This window comes from Miniopterus natalensis, chromosome 4, assembly GCF_054644295.1.
Source record: "Miniopterus natalensis isolate mMinNat1 chromosome 4, mMinNat1.hap1, whole genome shotgun sequence".
NCBI classification, from domain to species: Eukaryota; Metazoa; Chordata; class Mammalia; order Chiroptera; family Miniopteridae; genus Miniopterus; species Miniopterus natalensis.
In genome coordinates this window covers 37,439,223-37,466,244 of record NC_142084.1, presented here as the reverse complement: position 1 = coordinate 37,466,244, position 27,022 = coordinate 37,439,223, and the positions used below count along the sequence as shown (strand labels likewise).

The 27,022-nt window shown below is 39.1% G+C and overlaps 1 protein-coding gene across 1 annotated transcript; it reads right to left on the bottom strand.

Moving 5' to 3' along the window:
* Window positions 1-3,873: 3,873 nt before the first annotated feature.
* NOAZFP (nucleolar atypical zinc finger) lies at window positions 3,874-17,455 on the bottom strand. Its single transcript, XM_016206934.2, has 9 exons — window positions 15,265-17,455; window positions 13,370-13,389; window positions 13,202-13,272; window positions 10,890-10,969; window positions 8,862-8,988; window positions 8,305-8,409; window positions 7,085-7,131; window positions 5,972-6,089; window positions 3,874-4,849 (listed from the first exon to the last, which is right to left on the bottom strand). The coding sequence occupies exons 1-9, from the start codon at window positions 15,382-15,384 to the stop codon at window positions 4,578-4,580; spliced, it is 960 nt and encodes a 319-aa protein (XP_016062420.2). The 5' UTR covers window positions 15,385-17,455; the 3' UTR covers window positions 3,874-4,577.
* Between the last annotated feature and the right edge of the window lie 9,567 nt (window positions 17,456-27,022).

The window sequence follows — 27,022 nt, the reverse complement described above, 5'->3', positions numbered from 1 at the left end:
CTATGATTGAGGCGTTCTTCTCTGAAGGCTCCAGGGGAGGTTCATTCCTTGCCTTTTTCTTCTCCTAGAGGTTGCCCGTACTCCTTGGCTCACGGTCCCCTTTCTCCATAGTCAAAACCAGCAAGGGAGACTTGAGCCCTTTGCCCATCGTATCACTTTGACTTTTTCTTCTGCCTCCCTCTTCCACCTTTGTGATTACATTAGGCCCATCCAGATAACCCAAAATACTCTTAAGAGCACCTGGTTAGCAAATTTAACTCCGTCTGCTACTTTCATTCCTCTTTGCAACGTAACATGCAGTTTCCCTGGGATTAACACGTGGACATCTTTGGGAAGGCGTTATTCTGCCTACCACACTAAAACAGATTTTTTAAAGCTGCCAAAACTCAAAAAATCTACCCATGAGTCAGGATCTCATGAGCCTATCTACTTAAGCCTCAGGTACAAATGGTTAACTTTATTCTGTATTATAATATTCATTTCCTGTTAAGATACAGACACAACTATACATAGTTCTAAAAAAAAGCACAGTATTTAAATAATTTGGATCAACTTACTAGGTGATCTACAGAAGACATCTGAGTAGGGTAGGGAACTAAACCAGGTGACACAGGGTTCTTTCTAACTTTGTAAATCTGCTGAGGACCTGCAGAGTCCTGCTCTTCCATTTGTGCCTTCCTCTCAGTCACCAGGAAGCCATCGATGTTTAATTTTTTAGGATATAGAAATTATAAAAATCAACTCCTCCCCAAGAGATCCACCAGAACTTCAGGATTCTCACCAAGTTCGCCTTAGGACTTTTCTTCTCTGAATATGGGAATGAAACTTAAAAATTAAAAAGAAAATCAAGGATATTGGTTGCCATGATTTCTCCTGACAAGCAAAAAATGTACTTACATTAAACCTGTATAAATATACTTTTTAAAACTTATGTCACTTAAATGTAAAGTTGGTAGAAAGAATTATTCTTATACTGATGGAAAACCAGACAAGATTTTTTAAGGCAAGATGTGTAAGTTAACAGAGTTTAGAAATAGATACACACAGTACCACAAGTAGATTTTTGTCATCCATATTAACAGAATCCTTGTGTGGATGGAAAACAATACAGCAAAGAGCCACAAAGGACTAGTTTCTATGCAGTAAACTATGTCAAGATTGTGACTGAACTCCAGCCAGAGTGAAACATCGGGGACCAAATCTACTCTCCCACCAGAAAAAAAAGGGAGGGTAGGTGGACAAAATATGTGAAATAATCATTTTCAAGATACAGGACATCAGGTAATGAATGGGATAGTGACCCCTAAGAGATGAGGAACACACAAGATGAGCCTTGCAATTGCCCCAACTTACTGCCTTCAGAGATTTTACACATCACAGCTGAGGGAAGGGGGACCCGGGGCAGTCCCGGACCCTGAGTAGAAGAGAAAGAGCTAAGAATCCGAATAGGCTTGCAGCTCGGCTTCTCCGTGCAGCAGGGAAACCAGCAAATTGCCGTCAGCATATTCGTTTGCCATCCCACAGATTCTCTCAGTCAGAAACACTCTGGCTTTTATATACATGGTTTTAATTCTGACTTACAAAGATTGCTTCAGTATGTCTAACGTATCATTTGTACTATGTCTGATCCCACAAAACATTATTAAGCACTTAATATATTTTCAGCCTTTGAATTGCTCCCATTGGACAAATCAGTAACCATGATGACTCTGTAAAGCCCAGGTGGGTGTGTGATACGGTCTATTCACTTTCTGAAATGCACGAATACATCCTGCATGAGCAGAAGCTTGTAGGTGACACGTAAAGGTCACCCTCACACACATCATTACATTAGTCCAGCAGTTTACTAACCACGACCAGAATGAAGAGGAGGAAATATATCCCCCCACCCACCCCGTTGTTATCACCTCCTACCTGACTGCTGCCACCTCTGCTGGTCTCAGATTACCTGGAGGCATGACCTGGGCCCTCATCCCCTGGGGACCTCGTCACCACACCCTTCTCAGGCTGGGGTAGTTTGCCATGTCCATTTATGGTCAAGTAAGAAAAGCAGCACCTAGAAAACCCAAGTGAATTACCTGAACTCCACTCATACTCCTCTCTGCTCCAGTCACAGAGGCAACCCTACCTCCTCTTAGAGTCACTATCATCTGCCAAGACAGTGATTTTTTCTTGCATGCTGATCCCTGGGCATAAAAAGCTAAAACTGCCAAGTCGGCAGGCACAGTTTATAATTCAATGGAGTGCTTATTGGGTACCATGAAGAAAGGTGCCCCCTTTGGGAGCATAGAATTCTAAACATGGACAGCCATGTCCGAGATGGGAAGAAAAATGCCCCCCCCCCCCCGTTAATTTATTTTTCCCCTACGGGTGCTGTATGCATTCTATCAGCCTCCTTTATAACTCTCCGCAGGTGAGGCCCCCTTGGCTAACCACTCCCAGTTTGAGGTTAGGCATTGTAGCTTGGCCAATATTTTTTCAGGGTCTTATCACCCATTGCTCTCAGCAAACTAAACTTTGTAATAGTTTGTTTCTACTGTGAGCAGTGGCCTAGTTACCACTAAAGTGTTTAGTGACCCTTGTCCCCTTCCTGCCCCCATCAATTCTTATCTTTATGGCCTTGTTCAATGGTCTGTCCCTGGCCTTCCAGTTGAACATAATCATCTGATGGATCTTCCACCAGTCAAAGACAATCCATCCACTCCAGCCTGTCCATTTTCCTCACACTTTTAGCCCTCCCTCCACCGTCTGCCACAGTAAACTGGCATTTCAGCTTTGCTCAGAATTGGCCATAGCTTTTCCTATGTTTCTAGCAGCCATCTCCTGGGATCCTAGCCTATTTAAGTCCTACTATTTAAGCCCCACAACCCAAGGACCCAATGTGGTGCTATCAAACTTCTCCCTAATTTTGTCTTGACGTCTGTTATCAACACCCTCAGATTCCAGTCTCAAGTGTACTCTTGCTTCTCCCAGCACATCCTGGCAAATTCTTGGGGCTCCTTTGGGGAATAGTGGCTTCTCCTCTCTGCTGGCCCAGCTGAGTTGTGCATAACCCTAATCTTCCAGTTATGTAACCCTAATTCTAGGCCTAGTAACCTGGGGATAGGACAAATCCTGAAGGGGGCGTATGCTGCCTGGGGAGGAGACCTCTGCATTGTCATCCAGCTCAGGAGTGGGATGGGGGATGCACGTCCCTAACAGAGAGGTGAGCTGATTGCAGGCTCAGAAAGTTCAGAAATCTGGGGAGTAAAAATCTGCAGCAGCATCCATTCAGATATCTCCATCTCACTTGTCAGGGTCCTGGGTTTTCCCCAACAGCGCCTTGCCCTTTGCATAATAGACCTGCCTTGATTGGCAACTGTTTTTGACATGCATCCATTCAGAGTATTAAATCCTGCGCTTGGTCCTGTTTTCTCAGCCCTGCTGCCATAAGAGATGAAAGCTTTTTCTGCATGCATCCAGAGGCCCTCTGGCTTTCACACCTGGTTTTCTTTGCCTGTTATTGCCCTCGCCTATTCATGATGTTTCTATAGAATAAACCATCCAACCTTGTTAACCTCAGACCTGCAGTTTTCTGCATACTTCTCAAACGCCAGTCAGTCCAACAATGCATTTCTATCACTTCATCCCAATTCACTGCCAGCATTAAGTTGTAACAACTGGAACTTGTGCCAGCAACTGTCTGTTCTCCGACTTCACCATGAATGATGGGGTCTGGCTGCGTAACTTTGTGTCTACCACAATATTAATCTCTGCTATCTATTTCGCATATTAAGACCAAAAAAAATAAAGCAAACAGATTATACAAAAATATTAGAATGCTTTCCAAAGTTTACAAAATTGAGAACAAGAAATTAAATAAAATATCAAAAGTATGGAACTGTAATACTAGATTTATTCAAAAAGAAATGAAATTTTCTGGGTAAAGCATCTGTGTAATAATACTATTTCTGATTCTGTGTCTGAAAAATGGCTATGTAGTCACCTTTGTCTATACATTTAGGCATTAATAGGTACTATTCAGCATGTACATTGTGAAGAAATAAATGAATCAGTTGTTAAAGCACACATATCATGACTATGTAAGATGACATGGAGATTTAATGAAAATTTAGCATAGAATATCTGACTTGTATTCTCTGGACAAAAAGGAAAAATACAATAACTCATTTTACCCATTACATTTTACAAAATCGGACGGAATGAATTTATAAGCAGTGTTTTTTCATAAAAACAGCAATTTAATTTCAAATATATTACCCTCCTATTCCTTTATCCTATATATGTATCTAATTGGCAAAACCTACCAGATTACTGAAATCAGTAAAATTCCAATCCATGATGCTTCAATTGCTTGTATCAATAAACATCTTACATTTGAAATTAATTTTTCTTATGCCATAAGCCTGATTAGCAGTTCCTATAAAAATGCTATGCCCCACTCCTTGCCCCAGTAAGTGTGACTAGTCTTTTGCACAAGGCTAAGCAACAGTACTTCTGAACATCCACACAGGATTCATCAAGCACACACTCCCCTGCTCCTCTCAGACAAGGTCACCAATGGGCAAGCAGCTTCCCTAATTCTCTTGTTCCTCATAGTGAGCATAGCCACTGGCGTAGGTCCTTCCTAAATTTAAATTAGTAAACAAATCTGATGACTCAGTATCTGAATCCTTTCCACCTTCGTCGTCGTCATCTTCATCATCCTCTGCTTCATACTCATCCTCCTCATCGTGGTAGCTGGTATCACCATACTTATCAGATGAAAGGTTCTTCCAATAGGCATCATACCCAGAAGCTCCATCTCCCTCTTCACCTCCAGCCTGCCTGCCAAATTTCAGGGAGCGTGCTATAAAACACAGATATGTACATAGCACCATATTAGTTCCTGTTCTCTACATTCTCATTTGGCTCTATAATACATAAAATTACATGAACTTAATTGGCTGCTTCCTACCCCAGATGAAAAAGCAAGCCACAATTTTCCTACCTTCCTAATTTAATGTTTAATTGGGGAAAAAAGACCTTAACAAACAACAATCTATTCTGTCCAACTTGGAGTCTACATACATACCACATGTAATAAATGATAAAGATAACAGTGTAATTTCATTAAACCTAGAAAGAGCTAGAAAACAAAACAGCACTCTCTAAACATAAATAAGGCATGCTAAAATTAAAATAAAATGCCCTTTACTTGATCAATTAAAAGTTTATTTTTGAATCACAGAAGAGTTGATTTTCATGTCATTACATTAGAGCAATTTTGTAATTCAGATATCCTAAAAGACAAAGCCTCTCATTTCTTCTAGCAACACAACAATTAGCGCAAAAAAATCAGCAAAATCATCAGTCTCACCTCATTTGATTAAGTAAAGTCATTTAGAATTATGGTTCCATTCTGATATGTTTGGTAAAGGGTCAAATTCTCTTTAACAAATTGTAAGCTGCATTACTATAAATGTTTATGGTAGTCTTACTCCTTCATAGAAAAGTTATATAAAAACCAGAAAGCAATTTCCTACAGTAGTGATGTAGTACAGAGTAAGTATAGCTGCTCAAATACTATACACCTAAGAATAGCTTCAAAATGAATTCCAACTTTCAAGTACTAAAGATTACCAGCACTTAAATATTAAGGATTTATAGCTACTCAATTATTTAACAAGGAAGCCTCAGCGAAAAAAGAAAAATCCTTTTGGTCTTAAATTTCAGTATTCACTATGTCATTAAACTGAGGCAAATGCCAAATATCAAAGTGAATAATGGTTTATTTCTTAAGTTAAATTGAGAAATTTTACCCATATATTTTCCAAGGCTGTAAAATCCCACTTCTTTAAGAGAACACATTCATCTTTTCATATATGAAGAACAGGCAAAAACAAAAATAGAAAGAAAGGAAAAAAAAGATACAATTTTGCCTAAGCATAAAAGCAAAATTAACCCACTGGTATTTTAAGAAGAGCCTTACTTGACATGCTAAGATCCTTAGTTTCCTGAGTTTCATGTCCACATTTAGGGCAGGGAGGTTGTTTTCCTTTTTCTTGTTTAAACACCTTGCTCCTTGAATGATCATCACAGAAACAAGCCTATACAGAGAAGTAAAAATAAACAATAAATAGTTTAAAAATACACAAATACACATTATGCACTATTTTAAGGAAATTTAAAGATATGGTTCATTAGGGCAGAAGAGTTTTATTGGGATTGGTCACACTCCTGACTTTAATTTCTTAAGGGAAATGGTCTCTGCCAGGACTCTTCAGAACTATGACCTAACACAAGGCAGAAACTATACACAGGGTATGCTATGTAGATACGTATATTCATTCACAAATATATTAGTATTCGCAAAGCCCTGATGACATAATGGTGAAGAGCCTATCTTACCTTCACACGGTCTGCAGTCTAACTGGGGACATAGACAAGTGGAGAGGCTACTACAAGACCCTTTATGTTGAAAGAGAAGTGCAGAGGAGGGGAACTAAACAAGATGCAGGATTCTGGAAAGAACATGACATCTTAGCTGAGATCTGAAGGAGAAAGGGCATGCAGTAAAGATGGAAAAGAGATCTAAGGCAGAGGAAACAGCTTAGACAAAATTGGAAAAGAATGGAAAGAGAAGTGAGACAGGGTTAAGAATATAAGCAAAAACCAGAGAAATGTTTAAGAGGAAGTGAATCAGTTGCATCTATTTAGTGATCTCAGACAAACAGAAATGCTGGAGATAAGTTCCAAAGAAACAGAATGTTATGGAAATCTTCACTCTCCTAAGTAAGTGCATTTTGACATTAATTAAAATACACTCCAGCATTTTGTTCAGAATGTTTTCCATAAACATAAGGTGTGAAAACAGAGCTCAGATTCAGGAGGAATGTGCACTAGTGTCAACTCTAAGACAAGCCAAATGGATGGCCTTTACAAAGTCACGAAGCTCAATTCCACAATCTCTGAAATAAGAGAACTAAACTAAAATAATGTTTATGGATCCCTGCAGATTAATTGTAGCTATAAATAACCCAAGAATTGGTGGTGAAGTATGGATTAAAAACAAAACCTAAAAATAAAAAATACGCAAGTATACCTTACAACGGAGACAAGAATGCTGACCAAGCCGATTGCACGAAACACCTGTGGGGAAACACATAATGTCCAGACTAAACTTGGAATAAAAACACTACTTTCCACAGATTTGTACTTGAAGTACTATCTTACATCAATTGCTAACAGTTTTTGTTCTGTCTCATAATGCAGCTAGAAGATACATAAAAATGAGACTGAATTCCCAGCCAGAGGGAAGGAAGCCAACAATTGCTATATTCCTTGAGATGGTCCTTTAACCTCTGAGAACTTCTATAAAAATACTGTAAGAGTTACATATATAAAGTTGATACATATGTCTTAGACATAGATATATCTAATAATGACATATATATGTATCAACTTTAAATTCATAGTGAATATAACGATTAACAATTGATACCAGAACAAGAACCAATTCAAGGAAGTGAGTACCTGGGGAATTTCAGTCTTTCCCATGATGGTATTTACTATATAATAAAGGCTTTCAAAGTGCCAGGTACTATACTTATGCTTTTCTTTATATGGATTCTCATTGCAATGAACTCTTTAAAAAAGAAATTAGCACTTCCCATTTAAGGAAACTCAGGTTTAGAAAGATTTAGTGATTTCCCCTAAATCATATGGCCAACAAGTAGTAGTAGTATTTAACTCCAAAACTTGAGCTTTTGAGAATCAGAATAGAAATAAAATGCAATCCATCTGTGAAGATGATACCATCTACCGTCAGTAACACTGATTTCAAACAGGAAGATACTTGAGAATTATGTGTGCAGGTAAAATACATGTGCCTGGCACCCACCACAGACTTAAATATAGAATCTCCAGGGATGAGGTCTGAGTACCTGTACTTTTAAAAACCTCTACAGGTGTCTTTGATGCATACTCCTGTCTAAAATCACTGGAAACCCGGGGGCATGTGGAAGTGTGTGGGGGTGAAGGGAGTTGTTATAGTAACTTGGAGGTGAAAATGACATTTTGTATTCAGGACTAGTAATGATCATTCCCACAAAATGAAGAATTGGCCCAATCAAAATATCAGAGGCACCTCTGTTGAAAAGAGAAAATAGATATTATGACTTCTTTCTATAAACAGAAAACAGATATTGAGCTAAATACAGTCCATAAGAGGCTACATAAAAAACTAGATTCCTTTTTAATTGTTTAACACTTAGACTATTAAGAAACTTGAATATAAAGAATACTTAATGTATAAAAACTTACATTTAAACGTTTCCGCCTCTAAAACCTGACAGCTGGCTTGATGTTCAAATTGATCATCTTCACAGAGAAAGTTCTGGCAAAAAGAACAACTGAATATTCTGCCTCCTATTGGATTAAAAACCAAAACCTCATAATGTATATACGATAAGCTTTCATTTAAAAAACTCTTATCTATAAAACTGCTCAAAAAGGATGGCAAGTTATTTCAGATTTACACCAAAATGACACAGGAGTTTTTGTTCTGGTACAGGCTACAATGAAAACTGCCAAAATGAATCATAAAGAAGTGGACTCTCACTATCCCCTGGCTACACATATGTAAAACAAAGCTCAGGGACACTTGCTTTCCTGTAACTCCCTTCCCTACCTGTTTTGGTAAACAATCCAAATGACTGATACTGATAGCATAAGTCCCTTTTCCAACTAAACTGATAACCAAAACAGTGCCAGTAGTTAGGATTGACAGCATCCTGAAAAAAATCTTAAAGAGTATCCAGGATGTTTCAAAGTCAGCCTTCACTCAAAGCAAAGTTCGCTGCCTGTATGTAATCACTCACCATGGTCCCAGACGCCTCGTTCACATTCTACACACTCGGCATCGGTAAGAGGGCAGGCACAGGCATGTGTGCTGAGACATTTCCGACCATGACAAACCCATGCTTCACAGAAGTCACATATTGCACCCTGCAACCAAGGAGCATGAGAAATTAACCTTTGTCACTTGACTGGCTGCAGCCATTGTCTAGCCCAGCAATTTTCAACCAGTGAGCCATATGGAAAGGATTACCTAGCCATATGGAGAGGCACTGTGCCCAACCCACATCCAAACCAGGACACCTGGCAGGGAGTGAGCTGAGAGAATAAAGACCCAGATGGTATTCTCCTTCTACCTTAAGGTATCCTGCCAGGGTCTCCCAATGACGGAACCAAAGGGAAGCCATAAGGTAAGAAAGCCATGATCCAGTCAGGCTCCCAGGGCAAAGCAGAGAGGAGAAGAGGGAAAGGAGAGGGAATTTTGATGGGCAAATCACTTTTCTAGAATTTATAACTAATGATTCATGATTCTACTTAAATGTTTTCTTTATATAAGACCATACAGACTCATACAACTCAGTGAATTAAAGGGTCTGATAAATTTAGACATAAGCAAGCTACCAAGGAAGATTACAATGGTTTTTGAATCTTCAATTGGTTTTTAAAAGATAACACTGATAATTCTATATTTAAAATAAAGAGGAATTCACAAGATGATTATGAATAATTCTAGCTCCTTGCATCCATAAGATAAGCACACATGAAATATATCACATAAAGATCTGCCTCATGATGGAAAATTATATGTTCTTGGAAAGTTACTACAAATAAAATATTCTGCTTTATTTAAAATAGTATTATTTTCATCGTGGACTGAAATTTGGAATAGAGTATAAAAATCACACAATAGAATACAGTAAAACTGGTTAAAAGGATAACTTTTTAGTGAAAAAGAGAGCAAATGTGTCACACAAAACATGTTTTTATTATATAAAACAACAAATTTCCTTAGAAAAGTTCTACATGTAATGAAGTTATGTACAACTCTTTAGTATGTGCTTTAAGCATTAGAAAAACTATTAATCCTAGGTTATTTTGGAATGAGGTTGCTTAGTAAAAAACTTGAACCTTAGTTAAGCAGGGCTTTCAGTGTAGTAAATGAAGTCTAATTAAGACACACTAGAAAGGTACCACTGACAAATGAATTTTTTTTAAGTCAACATTAAATAAGTTTCCATCCCTTGTATGTTTCCAAATAAGAAAAAAAGGAGGCAATCAAAACCAAGAGGGTAATAAAAGAAAATCATACAAAAAGCATGCCACAAATAATCCAAGTAACTCCAGACTGACTGAACCAAGGGACAAAGCAGTATAAAATACAGTGGTTATAAAAAATAACTAATGGGCCTGGCCAGTTGGGCTCAGTGGTTAGAGTGTTGGTCCAAGAACCGAAGGGCATCTCAGGTTTAACTGCCTGTCAAGGGCACATACTTTGGTTGCAGGTTTGAGCCCTGCCATGGTCAGGATGTGTGCAGGAGGCAACCAATCTACATGCCTCTGTCACATCAATGTTTCTCTCTCTCTCCCCCCCTCCTCCCTCCCCTCTCCTCTATCTGAAAAATCAATGGAAAAAATATCCTCCAGTAAGGATTAAAAGTAAATAAATATATAAATAAATAGATAGATAGATAGATAGATAGATAGATAGATAGATAGATAGATAGATAGATAGATAGATAGATAATCATTGGTCAGAATGACATTTTGTTATCCTCGGACACGTACTAGTTTAAGACAGTGATTTTCAACCTTTTTTCATCCCATGACACATAAACTAATTGCCAAAAAATATATTTGCCAATCTGACAAAATATGTATTAATTTGGATTCATTCACACCAGACGGCTATTTGTTGTGTTGGCTATTGTCATTTTTTAATTTGACAATTTAGAGAAAAGAGGTCAGTGCCCATGACTAATTAGTAAGGTTTTAAAAATTCTTGCCCCACACTGATTGAAAATCACTGGTCTAAGAGATGATGAGATGCTTACCACCATCGCAAGGCCAGTACTGTATACACCAGCATGCTTTATGACACAGTCTGAAGACTTCATCATGCACTTTGTCTTCCCTAGTAAAGAAACAAATTTGTACTATTAGCCTGGCAAAGCAGTACATGGAAATATCCATTAATTCTTCTCTTTATCTAGCCTAGGTTACTATAAAATTAGCAGTTTGCTGCTTACATAACCAAAAATAGAAAATGAATATAACTGAGATCTCATTATCTGAGTCAGATCTTTTGAGATCAGAAATTTATTAAAAATCAATTGCACAATAAAGTTATATAATTCATATTTGTACTAAAATCAGAAATTGCAGGTTATGTTTCGTAACCAAACCATCATTGTAGTTTAAAATCTTGTAAATTTTCTGATGAATTAAAGCAGATTTTAAAATACTATGCTTTAAAAGAAGTTAACCTTTCATAATTCACAATAAAAAGTCTGTTTTAAAGTTATTGCTTATTTCTTTCTACAGAGTATCTTAAACCAAACCAAACCAGGTTATATATCCTATCTTGCTCACTTTTTAAGTTTATCCATATGTAAAAGTTTAGACATAGCCTCCAAATAAACATTTTTCCAACAGAATTTTCAAATAGTCCCCAAGTGAGCATAAAAACCAGCAATACAGTGATAGAGCTAAAAATCACCATACAGCCACAAAAACTCTGATATAGCAGCTAATTACCATCCTAAAACACTGTCAGGAAATTCGCTTATCATATACTATGGGAAGATTAATGATGACATAGTAATCACCCATCTCAGACTCCACAAAGTAGAACATGAAAGAAACAGAAGATACTCAATTTTCCATTATCCTGATTACCTGAGGAACAAAGCTAGACAACAGGAAATGAGAAGAAAGAGAAATTGGAAATGAGAAGCAGAGACTACCCAACTATTCCACGTCTAACACTAAGTACAAAATAAGTGAGAAATGAATCCACGGATAGCACTATAAAATTTAAGCTCACAAACACTGAAATTATGGGAAGGTCCTAGCAAGAACTTAATCTTTTCCATAAACTATTTTCTCATTCTATATTAATTTCTTTTGTAAAATAAGGATATAAAAGCTGGTAGATAAGTGGTCTACCTAAGCCAGGATTATCTTTTTCATTAATTATAAACCTCAATGATGTCTTGTTTGAAAGCTAGAACTACACTAGAAATGTAACCCTAAACATTCCTAACTTTCTGCAATGTTATGATACATAAACACATTTAAATGAGCACATCCCAAAATGTGTTCCACCTGAAATTATTATTCCAGAACCTTTGTTCAAATAAAGGTTTGGGAAGAAAATCTGTATTTCTTTACTAGAGGTTTTCAGAAACTTTAACATATAAATATGTAACAGAAATCTCCCAGATGGGAAGGGGGTGAAACATGCAGCATTTCTCAAATGTATACACTGTACTCAGAAATACTTATTAATATTGAAAGTATCCTAAGGAAGACTATTTGACAAACACCAATCTAGTTCTGTGAACTACCATTTAGTTTTACTCTGAATGATCACTTATTTACTCTTAATAAATTTTCACTTATACTTTGGAACTGAGTACATGGCTTAGGAACTCTATTCTAATCACTTGGGAATCCATGTGAGGAAATTAAAGAGTCATATGCTAATGCCAAACAGAAAACAAATTATCAGAAAAACTGGCACCAGATAAATGTGGAATGAAGTTACTCCCAATGGTCTAACATACTGCAGGTAAGATCAGCAGGAATCAAAATTTAGAAAAGTAAACAAATGGCTATCCACAATACTAAGGTAGTATCATTAAAAATTCAGGATCACCAAGTTGTTATTAGGCTGAAATCTGATCTTTTAATGTTTAAAACATGTTGGTAGCCCTGGCCGGTGTGGCTTAGTTGGCTGGGCGTCGTTCTGTGCACTGAAAGTTGCTGGTTTGATTCCTGGTCAGGGAATATGCCTGGGTTCTGGGCTCAGTCCCCAGTAGGGGGTATGCAGGAGGCAGCAGATATGTTTCTCTCTCTCTCCCCTCACACTCTGTAAAAATCAATAAAAAAAACCTTAAGAACAAAGCAAAAACATGTTGGTAACCTATATATAACCTGTATCTTAATCATTTTCCAGCATTATATCAAAAAGTCAAAATCAAGACTTGATAGTGTTTTGGTAGACCAAATAATATTTAATGTTATTTTATAAAGGTAAAGCATAACATTATTGAAAACAATGATAAACCCAGTTTCAAACAGATTAACTGCCAAACAAATGTTTGATAAAAGGCAGGTGCCCTTAGTTATCATATATACTTACCACACTGCGCACAAATTGGTAACTTCTGTACAGAATTACAAAAATAGCAAAACGCTCTATTCTTCTGCCGCCTTGTCATGTAAAATAAAATTTTAAAATATAGTCAATATCAGATAAAAGATCAAAGGATCTATATTATTACATATAGATAAAGAAATAAAAATTTACCTCTGACACTTGTCACATTCCTGTAAAATATAAACATGACATTAATTTTCTACTGGCTGAAAATTATAAATTTTCATTATAAAGAATATCCTGGTCTTCATGTTAAAATTTAAATGACACTTGCCCAAACCCTCCAACATCCCCCAGTGTACAAGCATCTACACATAACAAAGGTATGCTCTTTCGAATAACACCCTAAAGAAAGAAGTGGCATTTTTACAAAAGAGGGTAAATACAGAGGTAGTTTGTTTTTTTAATGAATCACACAAATAATAAAGAATAGAGACAAGAAACAGTGGCGAAACCAATATGATGAAGCTTACAGAAAATCCAAAATCTTAAACATGGTATTAAAAATTCTCAACAATCTGGTCTCTACTTTTCAAACCTTGCTGGCCTATTCTCTTCAGATTCAAGTCACTATTTGTTAGTCATTCTCAAAATATGCCTTGTACTCTCTTTTTTTTATGCCTTACTTATTCTAATACTTTGCCTTAAAAAGTCCCTCCTCACAGTTTTTACCTGTTGGAAGTCCTGGTGATGATCCCATCTCTTCTGTAAACTATACCCCATCCGCACATTCAACTTTATCACCTCTTAGTCCTAACTGTACCTCTACTGCAACACCTACCAAGTCTGGCCGTCATTTTATGTACTCATGTATGGGAGTCACTTCTTGTTTTGTCTGACCGATACCCCTTGTCTCTAGAAATGACCCTGACACACAGAAGGGAGCCCCCACTGTCCTACCTGTGCTATGTAATCCTGCTCCCCAACTCCAGCCATAAATGTTAGTCCTGGAAATGGCACCCACCAGATTCAAAGAATCAGAGTTCTTTCCCCCTTTGAGGGCAACAATATGTGATGTGAGACATGAGAGTTATCAGTGCCTATGAACCCAAACAAATGGAGTAAGGCAACCTGAGAAAAGGGAAATAATAAGCAAAAAGGAATACAAGCAAAAGACAGAACTACACGGGTGTTCCAGTTGTCACTGTTCCAGCTATATCCTTGCCCTGCCCAACTACACAAGTTAGTCCACTATTCATTCAGTAAACTATTTCTCCCAGTTATTTAGGTTGAATTTGTAATTTACAAACAAACAGTTCTTAAGTAATGCACAAAACAACTGATCCATAAGCTTGTGAAAACAGGACTGTGTCATTCACCTATGTATCCCCCACAGCAGCTAAAATAGTAACAGGCACAGAGTAGATGCACAGCAGTTTGTGCAATTAAGTCATGTTAAACATTTCATATGTGTTTAATTAAACAAAAGAAGAAAAAAAGGGAAGCAGTGGGAATAGGAAAAATAGAGAGAAGTAGAAATAGAGAAATGTGGGACAACTCAGAGAAATATGGTCAAAGAAAGAAAAGGAGTAATGCTGACATAAATAATCTCTTGCTTTTCACAACTTTGACTAGGTGATCAGGACTAACCCATCTGGCACAGGGAAATAAGGTAGTAGAACAGGAAAGCAAAAGAGATGTCAAGAACAGTGGAAAGTTTAGAAATGAGAAATCAAATGAGTTAAAAAGAATTGCTAAGAGACAATGATGAAAAGGCTCCAACTAATCGGACAAATTGAATTAAAGTACATGAGGTGAGAGAAGCTGGAAAATTTTTTGCAGAGATCCTAGTATATATTCTTGGTCAATAAGTATTTATCACCTACAGTAGCCAAAGTAATATGCTAGGTTTTATAAATAACAGAAAATCAAACAAAAATCATGGCTACTCAGTGTTAATGAAAACAACAAACATGCCTCTAACACAGATTTCAAAATCAGTAACATATATGCAGCAACACTGTATTCACTAAAATTTTTTTCCGGTGTTTTTCAGATATCTGATAGTTTTTCAACTATCAACTGCTACCATAAAAAGCTGTTACCATTGAAGCGTTGCATGGGTGTTTAGCTAAATCTATGGTGCCTCTCGATGCTCGCAGCTGTTTTTCACGTTCCCGGCGGTTCTCTGCCTTCTTCCTCGCACCAGTCTTTTTTTTAGGCATTTTTCTCCCTCTTTCAACACAGGAAAACAGAGAAGGTATAATTGCCAGGTTGCATTTGCTATTTTAAATAAACTAAGAAATTCATTCTCATTAAATTTTAAACTCAACCCTGTCATTTTGACAGTTAAGCAACTTTAAGCCTTTATGAAGCACTAAGCACACATTATCCCAAATAAAATAGATGCCTTTTAAATAATGCACTTATTTGCACTACCAAACAATTCTAACAAGTGTAAATACACATACACACAAAAATCATCCAAGTTTTCTTTCCCACAGAAAAAGGTTTCCCTGATGTTAAGTATTCTTTAAAAATTATTCTGTACCAAGTTAAAAAAATTATTAGGAAGAAATCATTAACAAGAAATCATTAAAAAGTATATAATATATGCAGTTTATATCACTTTTTGAACTATATATTCAAATGACTTGATGCTGACAAGACCTGAAGATTAACAAGTCATATTTCTCCTATGTAATATCTAAAACATCTACTATTTAAGTCAAATGACATCAACTACAAAGCCAAACTAGTCTCCTAAAAAGATATTAAAGGTATTATAGTTGCTTTGACTCTGAAAGCTGCCCTCCTGTCTACATGCAATGAGCATATTCAGGGAGGGCAAAAGTATGCAGTTGTAATACAAATAAATAATACATTAATAAACAATATGAGAATAAACTTTTGGTTACTCTAAACTGTAAACCTACTTTTGCCCACCCCTGTACATTGTCTTCACTTAACCTTGTGCACAGGTTCTACCACTTTCAGTGAAACGACTTATAATGAAACCAATTTTTATCAATGGCTAATTGACAAAAAGGGGAGTTAAGTTCCTAACCATCTCATGGTTACAACTAAATGACTTGAACAAAATGTTATTCTATGACCTGCTGTAATTTTAACAGGGTTCAAATTTATAAGAGTATATCTTTACCACATACTAAAATAATGACTTTAAAACTTTAAATGGCTTTCATTACTTAGCTGAAAGAACTACTACATTTAATAAAACGAGGTTCTTGCTAAATAACATTTTTATATGGTTTTTCATCAGTCTGAAAACTGCAAGTTCCCTGAGGATTCCAGCTCCATCTTTCTTCGATGGATGTTTGCCTCCCAGCTCTGCCTGACGTATATTAAGCACTCAATAAACCAAGAGATACACTAATGAAAGGGTCTATGTGCTTGCTTTGACATCAGAATCTCAAATTTCTTAATATTCTTCAAAATACATATTTTTAAAGTCTCTCCTCAGAGTGATTCCCAAAAATAAACTGTAGAAATTCCTAAAAATACAGATTTAGACTTCTCGGCCCTACTCAAGATCTAGGAATTCCAAACCTCCAAGGATGGGCTCAAGTTTCCCTGCGACTGTGACACACAACCTCCCTGAAGGCATAAACGTTCTGATGCAAAGAAATCAAAGCGTGTCCATGATACATGGACAGAGTTCAAGCAAGCACACCATCAAGAGATTTGTATTTCTTTTTCAAAGGGCATATTACAGACAGCAAAATCATGCACCAGCTTGTACTGAAAACAACACGAAGCTCACTCATAAACTTTTCCTATTTGGGGTTTCAACGCTTATGTTAGAATATCCAGTAAGAAAACAAGTGATGGGAAGTTGAGACTTAAAAAAAAAAAAAAAAGAAAGAAAGACAAATCAAGCCAGGAAGTTTAGTAGGTGGTTACTCAAGTAATGTCCAAGCCCAGCAGGTCACCCTTCCAGTATTTCACATGACAAAATCAACAGGGTGAAAAAAAACACGTGTCCTGCTGCGGCCAACAGAGCTGGGAAAATCATCCCGGGGCGATCACATGGCCGAACTCTCTACGTCCCCAGGGGTGAAGCCGCTGAGAAAGTGGGGCCTCCACTTTTCCCTCCAGCTTGTTTTGGAAATTTAAAGAATAAATTCTTTTTCTCAGCCTTCTATGGGGTTTAAGCCCTTGTCCAGGAACGCTCCGACTTCTTCAGGCCGTGGCCCGTGTCACCGCGGCTTTGGGGGGAAAGCCTGACGCCGCAGGACCCGGGGGGCGAAGGGGGCGGCCCGAGGAGGCTCCGCGGCGGTGCCACGCGGCTCGGGGAACCGGCGACCGTCACCCGCCCGCGGAACACCCGCCCTCGCGCGCGCTCCGGCCGACCTCGCTCACCCTCGCGGGCAGGCCGGGCTCGCTCGGCGGGCAGAGGGGCAGGGGACGGCGTGACACCGGCCCGCGGCGACAGCAAGACCGGCTCGCGGACCGCGCTCCGGGCTTAGAGGCTACAGAAACCCACGGAAAGGCGGACGGTCGCTTTCGGAGCCTCGGAGCCGGACCGGATGTCCTCTGACGTCAGCAGCGTCCCGACGGCAGCGCGTCGCCAGGAAAGGGCCCGCCCACTTCTGTTCGCGCCTCCCCCGTTCCCCCCGCTCCGGCGCGGCGGGGGCCTCGCCGTCCTGCGGAGAGGACCTGGCTGGAGGGCGGAGGCCGAGGGCAGAGGGAACGGCGGGGAAACAGAACTTTAGGGGCGGGGCAGGCCCCCTCCATTTTATTTTTCCGGAAAAGGAGAAATTTAAGGAAAGGGGAACATCTAAAAGGAAGAGGCGCATGAGCTCACGAGCTTGGTACTGTATCTGTCGACCCAAACAACAAAACTCTGGCCTAACTCTTTGGGAAAGCCTCCGCCGCTGATTCCTCACGTCCCACTTTTGATGGCTGCTGCACGAGCTGTGCCTTTAGTTGCCCGGTGAAGGTCTGTGTGACACGCCTGTGCCTCCTGCCTCCACGGGGCCCCTGGAATTCCATGCTTTTGTGAACAAACCCTGCCGCATTCTGGGGCTCTGGGGTGCGCTGCCTGCCCTCGGCCGCGACCTGGCAGCCTCTCCCGTGCGGAGGCTGCCTGACCATCTCTGCAGGGAAGGGTGCTCGTTTCTCCCACTTCCTCTCCGGGGAGGAGGTGGCGTCGGTCCCCTTGCTCCCAGGGCCTCCTTCAGATCATTATTCCTCGTTCCCATGCAGCCATGCCGCTTCCTATCCTTCATTGTTGTTATTTTCTACCCACAGCTTGTTGATGGAAAACTTTGGAACCTGACTTCCAACTTCTTCCATGACCCAGAGTTGCATTAACATCCAAATGGAGGACCCATTCTCTTGGGTTCTTGATTTCTTCATCTCCCATAGCCACCGCCTGCACCCCACTACAGGCACCCACTCTAATGACCGCGCTCCAGGGCTTGTCATCAGGTGCATCACTCATCACTGACACCCAAAGTCAAACCACCCATCCAACCTCCTGCCTTACCAACTCTCTTGCTCTGCTGCCCCTCCTAAGGAAGATATCAAATCTCTTGACCCTTGTGTCTTCTATCAATCATCTCTCTGCTTTCTTTCCTTCCCTCCCCCATTTTATAAAACACAATTTTTCACATCAGTTGCAACATGCCTTATTTTTCTTCTGATCAAACTGACAGAAACATTCCCAGTCCAATAGCTTTTCTTTTCTTGCCTTTACTGGACTTCTGAGTGTTGTTAAGGAAAAACAGAATTACACAATTATCATTTTACTCTACATCCAAAGTCACCAACTGCCACAAGGCTCTCAAAATTGTCCCTCAGTCATACTACATTTTCCTAATCAGAGCTATCTTTTCCATTCTCCGCATGGCTTTAACAAATCTTCTCTTTCCTTAAACTATCCATCACTTCCTCCATCAATTTCAACAGGTATTAATCCCTCCTATTTCACAGAGAAAATATAATAATATCAATAATGGCTATATATATATCATTCCGTGCTACTGATATCTTATTTTACATGTGCAATATTAACGCCTAACTTTACCCGTGAGGAAACAGGCAGAGAGACTTTGCAACTTGCTCCAAGATTACACAGATAGTTTCGCTTGTGGTATTGTCTATTGCAGCAGTTCTTAAATTGTTTTTGTCCCAGAACCCCTTAAAAACTCTTAAAAATTGAAGACTCTAACAAGCTTTTGTTTATGCGGGCTGTGTCTATCTATAGTTACCACATACAAATATTAAAACAAAGTTTTAAATATTTATCACTTCAGTAAAAATAATACTCATAAATAGGTTGCATGTTAGTATACATAACATATTTATATGGAAAAAATAACTATATTTTCCCAAACAAAAAACATAGAAGAGTGCTATTCTTTTTCAGTTTTGCAAATCTCTTTAATGGAAAGCTTAATAGAAGGCAGGTGAATTCTTATATATGCAATGCTATTGAGAAACGATTTGATGTTCTCATTTTCCCAACATATGGTTAGCCAGAGTAATTGCAAAGATCCCTCTGGGGAAAGACTGCGGGAATTATTACAGTGTACATCTTTTATCATATTCCAGGGCTTCCTCCTGGGGATCTAGCCTTTTCTCTGTTGATGGTTTCCAGATCTGAAAAGGGGCTCAGATTTAAAAACTGGGCAAAGAATTGTGACTCATTATTGGAGTATTGCTCTCAGCTCCTGGTCTTGCACTCCTTGATTTCTTTTGATTGTACAGACTAAGCAGTGTCTTTGTTTGGTGCCCATCCATTATGCTCTTGGGGACACCATATTCTGTTATCCATCTCCCTAATCTTCTAAGGATCAGGCCCTCTCCCTCATTGCCACTCATCCCTTACCACTGATTAAAATAAAATTACATTGTAAAAAAAGCCAAGTTATTGACCTGGTGGTCAGGAGGAAAGCTGAGGGCAGATCCTGAAGGGACCACAGGTTGTACTACAAGAAGGAAGCCTCCTCATTGTTTTCAAGCAAGTGGAGAGCATTAGTCATTTATCAGGAATATGGCCCATGTTCCCACTCAGAGGGTTCAGGAAAATCTGGGGATTCATGTATTTCAGGTGTTCATTGCATCAGGGTTTCTTTCCAGTCCAGCATTCTGACCTTGGTATGGCCAACCTAACTGGGCTGCATGGTTGTTAATCTCCAGTGGAGCTCTGCCACTCTTATGATGCAATGCTGGGCTTTTCTGCCCTCCCACTGCAGGAGATAAAAGCTTCTTAATTTGATACCAAAGAGGCCTTTTGTATTTTACTCTTATATTTTTAATAGCCATTAACCGTTCTCAGCTTTTTGCTTTTTGCAAAGAATCAATTTTGCTTAACAACTGCTAATTCCCCTGTTTTTGAGATTACTATTTCCTCATATTACTTAAGTGCCTAATGCATCACACCCACTCTAGTGTACAGGTAGCCCTCACTATTCAGAAGTTCACATTACACCATTTTGCTTTTACAAAAGACCTACATTCGTACCCACTTTTACTAACCGAAAGAAATCCAAAGAGGATTTTTGCTTTTACCGAAAAAAAGTAAAAATAGCCTTTAGCATTTGTTTTGCAGGGAGCCCTTATTGAGCCAACTCTCACCTGAGCTGAGAGAGTGGCCCTGCCAAGCTCCCTCGCTGAGAATTACACTCAGCATCTCTCCACCGAGCCCCATAGCTGGGAACTGTGTCTGTGAGCATCTGCGCTGTATCTTGACTTATTTTGTGCTTTGGTAGGAAGATGTGTCCTAAGGTATCAGAAAAGTCTGAGAATGCATAAGGGTGTTATGCTTGGCATAAAACTTGACAAAATTAAGTGTTATTTTTGGTTTTATGTGTTATTTGGTATAATCTGTTAGGTTATTTTGGGGGTCTGGGAATGAGCAAACATTTTTCCATATACTTTAATGGTAATTGCTTCTTTGCTTTCTGCCATTTCAGCTTATGAAAGGTTTCATAGGAATGCTCTCCTTTCATAGCAGAGGAAGCCTGTATCGCCTTCCATTAGAATACATCCCAGTTCACTACTAGTGAAGTTTTACCTATTGCCAAGGTCTGTCCTACATCTGTCACCAATGAGAAGGTCTCACTGACAGTCCACTGGCCAACGATTCAAGCCAAAAATTCCATGTTAGCTTCTCCTTTCTTCACTCATCCCTGACATTAGCATCTTGGATCAGCTTTTCTGGAAGCTTATCAAGTCAGAGGTGAGTGCAGAGAGTTTATTAGGGAGTGCTTTGGAATACCTGCAAAGGGAGGGTAGCAGGATTGGACAGAAGGAAGAGCTGGCTTGCAAGAAGTCTCAGTGAAGGCCTCGGCTGTGAATCTGGATGTCTCTTCAGAGTTAAGGGAGTGAGCTCAGCCTTTATACACCTGAGCTGATACGGGAAGTGGATAGACTACTTAGGTTAGACTATGAAAAGGGCTGGCAACTGCATTTTGTCAGCTTGCCGACTCCCAGCAGCCCGGGAATAAGTCCCTCATTTTTTAATTGGGATCTGGGTAGTGCCTCACAATGTTCACTACAAAGGGTGATAACTAAATAAAGACACATTCACACAAAGAAAGAGAATCTTTACCATTTCTAGACCCTCACTGAAAGAATTCCAAAGAGTGTACATAGGAAGGTGAGAATGGAATTCAGAAGAAAGGAGGGGGGCGCAAAAGAGTAATAGTATGTTATCGATTTATTTAATATACAGGGTAAATCTAAAATACTTGTACAAAACTACAGTAGACAATTTTGGTTATGAAAACTATGAGGAAATGAAATATTCTCTAAATTCAATGGGATTGAAATAAAATCCTGACAAAGATTTTTCTTTTATTGATTTTTTAGAGAGGGAGAAAGAGAGAAACTGACTTTAAGCAATTCTGGTTGGAGCATAAATTGTTAAACCTGTATTACTATATTTAGCAAAAAATTTGAAACTATCTTTTATTAGAGGAGGAATAAATTATATGCTATCTATGTAACAAAGTTCATGAACTTCATCTATAAATATCAACATGCATTGTCCCAAAACATTACCTTAAAGAAAAATTCTAATTGAAATATTATTTACGTAAAATTGTAAAGCAAAACAACTTTATACATTATTTGGTACTAGTTAAGTACCAAAACATCCATAGAAATGTTATTAACATCAGATTTTTATTATCTCTGGTGAGGAAAAGGGATGAGATGGATGATGCAGGACAATAGTTATACTTTTAGTTGTCAGAACAAAATTAATTTAAAAACATATCTAATATCACATCTACCAGAATGGATAAAATAAAAGAATATTTCATTTCCTCATAGTTTTCATAACCAAAATTGCCTACTGTAGTTTTTTACAAGTATTTTAGATTTACCCTGTATATTAAATAAATCGATAACACACTATTAGCCTGCAAGTTGGGTAAAATCAGACACTTTGTAGACCTCGACAGCAAGATGGGAGATTGCAGAGATTTCCGAAGACCTTGGCCCTGTTTATTCACTAAGTATCTTGAGTTGACCTATTCAGTACCCTCTACAGAGTTTTTGTTTCTTTTATGTAAAAGGGGATAATTGAAGTAGTCTCTAATATTTCATGGTTCTATATTGTGTAAGTATTAAAACATATCCTGAGATCTAGAGTGAAGGCACTCGACCAGCTAAAAGGGAGCTTGCAAGGAAGAATTGAAGCTCTCTTATAATTTCATTTTGTGTCTGAATCTTATATCATTAAGTGCATTGGTGGATGGAGGTCCTTTTTTCTTCCTGCCTTCTGTTTTCTTTATTTTTCTCCACATGGGCATTGATGCCATGGGAACAATGGGCTGTAGAAATGTGCCAGCCACTCGGCCGTTTTCCTCCTGTGCTTTTCTCTCTGTTGCAGGATTCTGGGTTAGATTCCACCAGTGAGAGGCAGAAGCCGTTATTATTTCTCTGGCAAGGTAGACACTCATTCTCGCTGACAGTAGAAATGGAGTTTTGCCAACCACTTCCAGTCATTTTCTGAGAATAACTCATTTCAGCTCCATAAATTACTGAGACCCTTGGTGGTTTCCTGTGGTTCCTTCAGTTTTCACATTTCATGAGAGGTGATTGTCCTCACTTTTGCTTCCTCAGCTGTTGTTCTGTGTTCTTCTTGTTTGATTTTAAAGTACTTAAAATCTTGTGTTAAATCCTTCCTGCTTGAAATACCTACAATGGTTTATCTCATCCTAAATTGAACCCTGACCGATAAGGTAAATGTTAAGGAAAAGCTACTCTGAAGTGGTTTATTTTCAAAGTTTTATACTGCCAAAACTTTAACAGTAAAAACAGAACAAAAGCTTCTATTAGAATCTGTATCTATATGAGTTAGTTTTGTGTTGCTGCCATAACAAATTACCACAAACTTAGTGACTTAAAACAACACAATTAAAAAAATAAACACAATTTTTTTAATCTTGCAGTTTCTGTAGGTCAGAGGTCTGGGTGGGCTTAAATGGGTACTCTGTATAGGGTTTCACAAGACAAAAATGAGGGTATCATGGGGTTGCATTCCTTGGTGGGGGCTGTGAAGAAGAATCCTTTTCCAATCTTGTTCAGCTTGTTAGTTAGCTTCAGTTTCTTATGATTGTAGGACTGAGGTCCTCATGTCTGTGTGAGCCACCGTCAGGGGCTGGCATTTGCTTTCAGAGGCTGCCCTAATTCACTTTCATGCTTTTTCTGTGGCCCCTCCAGCAATAGACTCATGGGGCTGAGTGTCTCACATTTATCTCTCAGACGTCTTCTGTTGCATCTCTGTGACTCCAGCCAGAGAAGGTTCTCTGCTGCACCCACCCAGAAGTCCCTTATGTTGAGTGACATAACATATCGTAAGTTTCCAGGATTAGGGCATGGTCACCTCTGGGTGGGCCATTCTGCCTACCACACCATCTAAAAATTTGAATATTATTTGTTATATTATTTGTTATATCTTCTTTATATGACACCCTCACTTGAAACCTTGCCATTGCTTTGACTATGGCAATCTTCTTTAACTTGGTATATGGGTTTTTGGACACTCCTTTAGGAAGAAGAGAGGGAGAGTTGGAAAGGAACAGCCAATGCAAGGAGAGCAACGATAAGAAAGCAGGCCCCAAGGTGATTGTAGAGAGAGTGCTCCAGGAGCAGTCACGGACACACCTGGAAATGCGGAGTACAGCGTCCTATGAAGATAGCACCTTGATTTCATTTTTAAAAATTAAGATGCAAGACCCACTTCTTCCCTTCTCCAGCAGTTACACATGTTACTCCTTTTTAATTGAATAACCTCTCTTCCAATACACACACACACGCACACGCACACGCACACGCACACACATGCACAAACACATGGCCAGAATTGGGAAACAGCAATTTCTTAAAATCAGTTTTTATGAAAAGCCTGCTCTGACGTGGATGGGGAATTTAGGATTGCTTTTTTGGACCTAGAAATTAAGAAGTTTCTCTGTGGGATATGATGACATCACCAATTCTCTTGTCAAATAAACAAATTATGTGTCTAGCTTTATATTGAGATGAGATATATTCCCTGCTATTTGGCTCCCAAGAAGAAATATTTCTCATAATAATAGATACCCCCTCACTCACAAACTGTAGTTGTGCTTTGATGTGGAACAGAAATATTCCTTAGAAGAATGGCTGAACCTTTGGTCCTGCCTCTAATAAATCCATCATCTATCCCAATAATAGAAACTATTTTTTCTCTCTAATTTTGTCTTCCCAGACCCAATTCCCATCCTTATTGCTTCCTTTATTACTTATGAAGCATAGTCTAAAAAGGAAAAAAAAATATCTGCAGAGATAAATAATAGCTTAAAAAATCTTGTTTTATCATCTCAGGTCCTTTGGTTTCTGAACATTATAGAAAAAAATAGATTGTGAAAAACATTTTATAAGCATTCTTCATGAATAGCATGTACACCTTTACTAGCCACTAAGGGTATGACAGGAGCTACAGAAACTCAAGATGACTTTTCAATACTTGAGATTTATATTATAAAATGAACGCAGTGAATTTTATTCCAGCTATTGATAGAAAATATGCATCAAATCTAGCCGCCTGTTAATATTCTAGTCTGGTGTCAAATGACCTTAAAAAGCATGTCAATATTTATTTGATGTAAGATCCCTTTACTTTAAGAATGTTTATCCCAAATGGGTTAACTATGTTCAGAAAAAGACCTCCAGGCATACATTTATAGAAATATATCAGATGGCCTTGCCAAAATTCTGCACTTTAAAATACCCCTGGGTTTCGCCTATATGAGAAAGTTTTTTAAAAAGTAATGAAGTCTTAGCTTGCAGTCTTGCTGACATTAGAACATTAATATCTCTGGCTCTAAAATCATTTATTAATATTCTACCAAAGACTGAGGACCAACTAGGCAAGTGTAAAATGTGTAAAGGAGCATAATCCTAATCTTTATATTTGTATTACAATTTATGTTTATTGAGAATTTTACTCTAATTGTTTTCTTTGGACAAGGTGTGTGTCAAAGTTGTTGCTGTGGCCCCAAGAGCTATTCCCAGCTCTGCCAATGACAGTAACCTCAGTTTATCTCCTTTAAAATCTCTCTCTGCACTGAAAAAATTCATCAGTGCCACAAATTCATAGGAAAGAGAGAAGGAGATAGGGTGGAGAATATTTGTACTTATTACATGTCTACTATATATTAAGTACTAGAGATGCAAAGGTGAGTAGATAAATTTTGTCTTTCTGCCGGAAAACAACAGGAAATTAATGAGGCATTTTAAACAAGGTGAGTGGTCTATCATAATTACTTCTTGCAAAGATCTTTCTGGGTGCAGCAGAAAGACCTTCCTCTCAATCCTCACACCACATGGATCATAAGCTGTCTGTAATTGTGCCTACGTGCCTCCTCCCTGTTCCATTCTCACTGCCTCTTCACGAGTGCGAGGCTTTCACCCCTTCTCACCTGGAAGATTGCTGGGGCACTGCTGTGCCTGCTTCTAAGGACATCCACCTGCATCCATCTTCCAGCTGCGGCAAGACTGATGCTTCCGAACTCAGCCCATTCATGATGCTTCTCTATTTCAAATGGACCTCATAATTTATAGTGTGAACTCCAAATTCCTTCACAAGCCAGGGTGTTTCATGGCCTGGGGCCTCTGATCTTTGTTCACAGTGAACTGCTTTGAGCTCCTGAATGTTTGCATTTGACACAGTGTCTCCTGGGCTTGGGGTTCTTTTCTCCCCATTCTCACCACCCTTCCTGCTGAGATCTACTCATTTGTCCAAAATTCTTAACAAGAATGTTAGCCCCTGTTCCCAGTCTAGAGGATAATTTTTTCTTCACTGTGCTTGGAAGAGCATGTTTATGTTACTCATAATTAGAAGCCAAGTGGTGGTGGTGGAGGTAGTGGAGGTGTAGAAGTGGTGGTGGTGATGGTGGTGGCAGTGATGGTGGTGATGATGATGGTGGTGGTGGTGGTGGTGGTGGTGGTGATGGTGGTGGTGGGAGAGGTGGTGGTGGGAGAGGTGGTGGTGGTGGTGATGGTGGTGGTGATGATGGTGGTGGCGGTGGTGTTGATGGTGGTGATGATGGTGGTGGTGGCGGTGATGGTGGTGGTGGTGGTGGTGATGGTGGTGATGATGATGATGATGGTGGTGGTGGCAGTGATGGTGGTGGTGGTGGTGGTGGTGGTGGTGGTGGTGATGGTGGTGATGATGATGGTGGTGGTGGCAGTGATGGTGATGGTGGTGGCGGTGGTGGTGATGGTGGTGATGATGATGGTGGTGGTGGCAGTGATGGTGGTGGTGGTGATGGTGGTGATGATGGTGGTGGCAGTGATGGTGATGGTGATGGTGGTGGCGGTGGTGGTGATGGTGGTGATGGT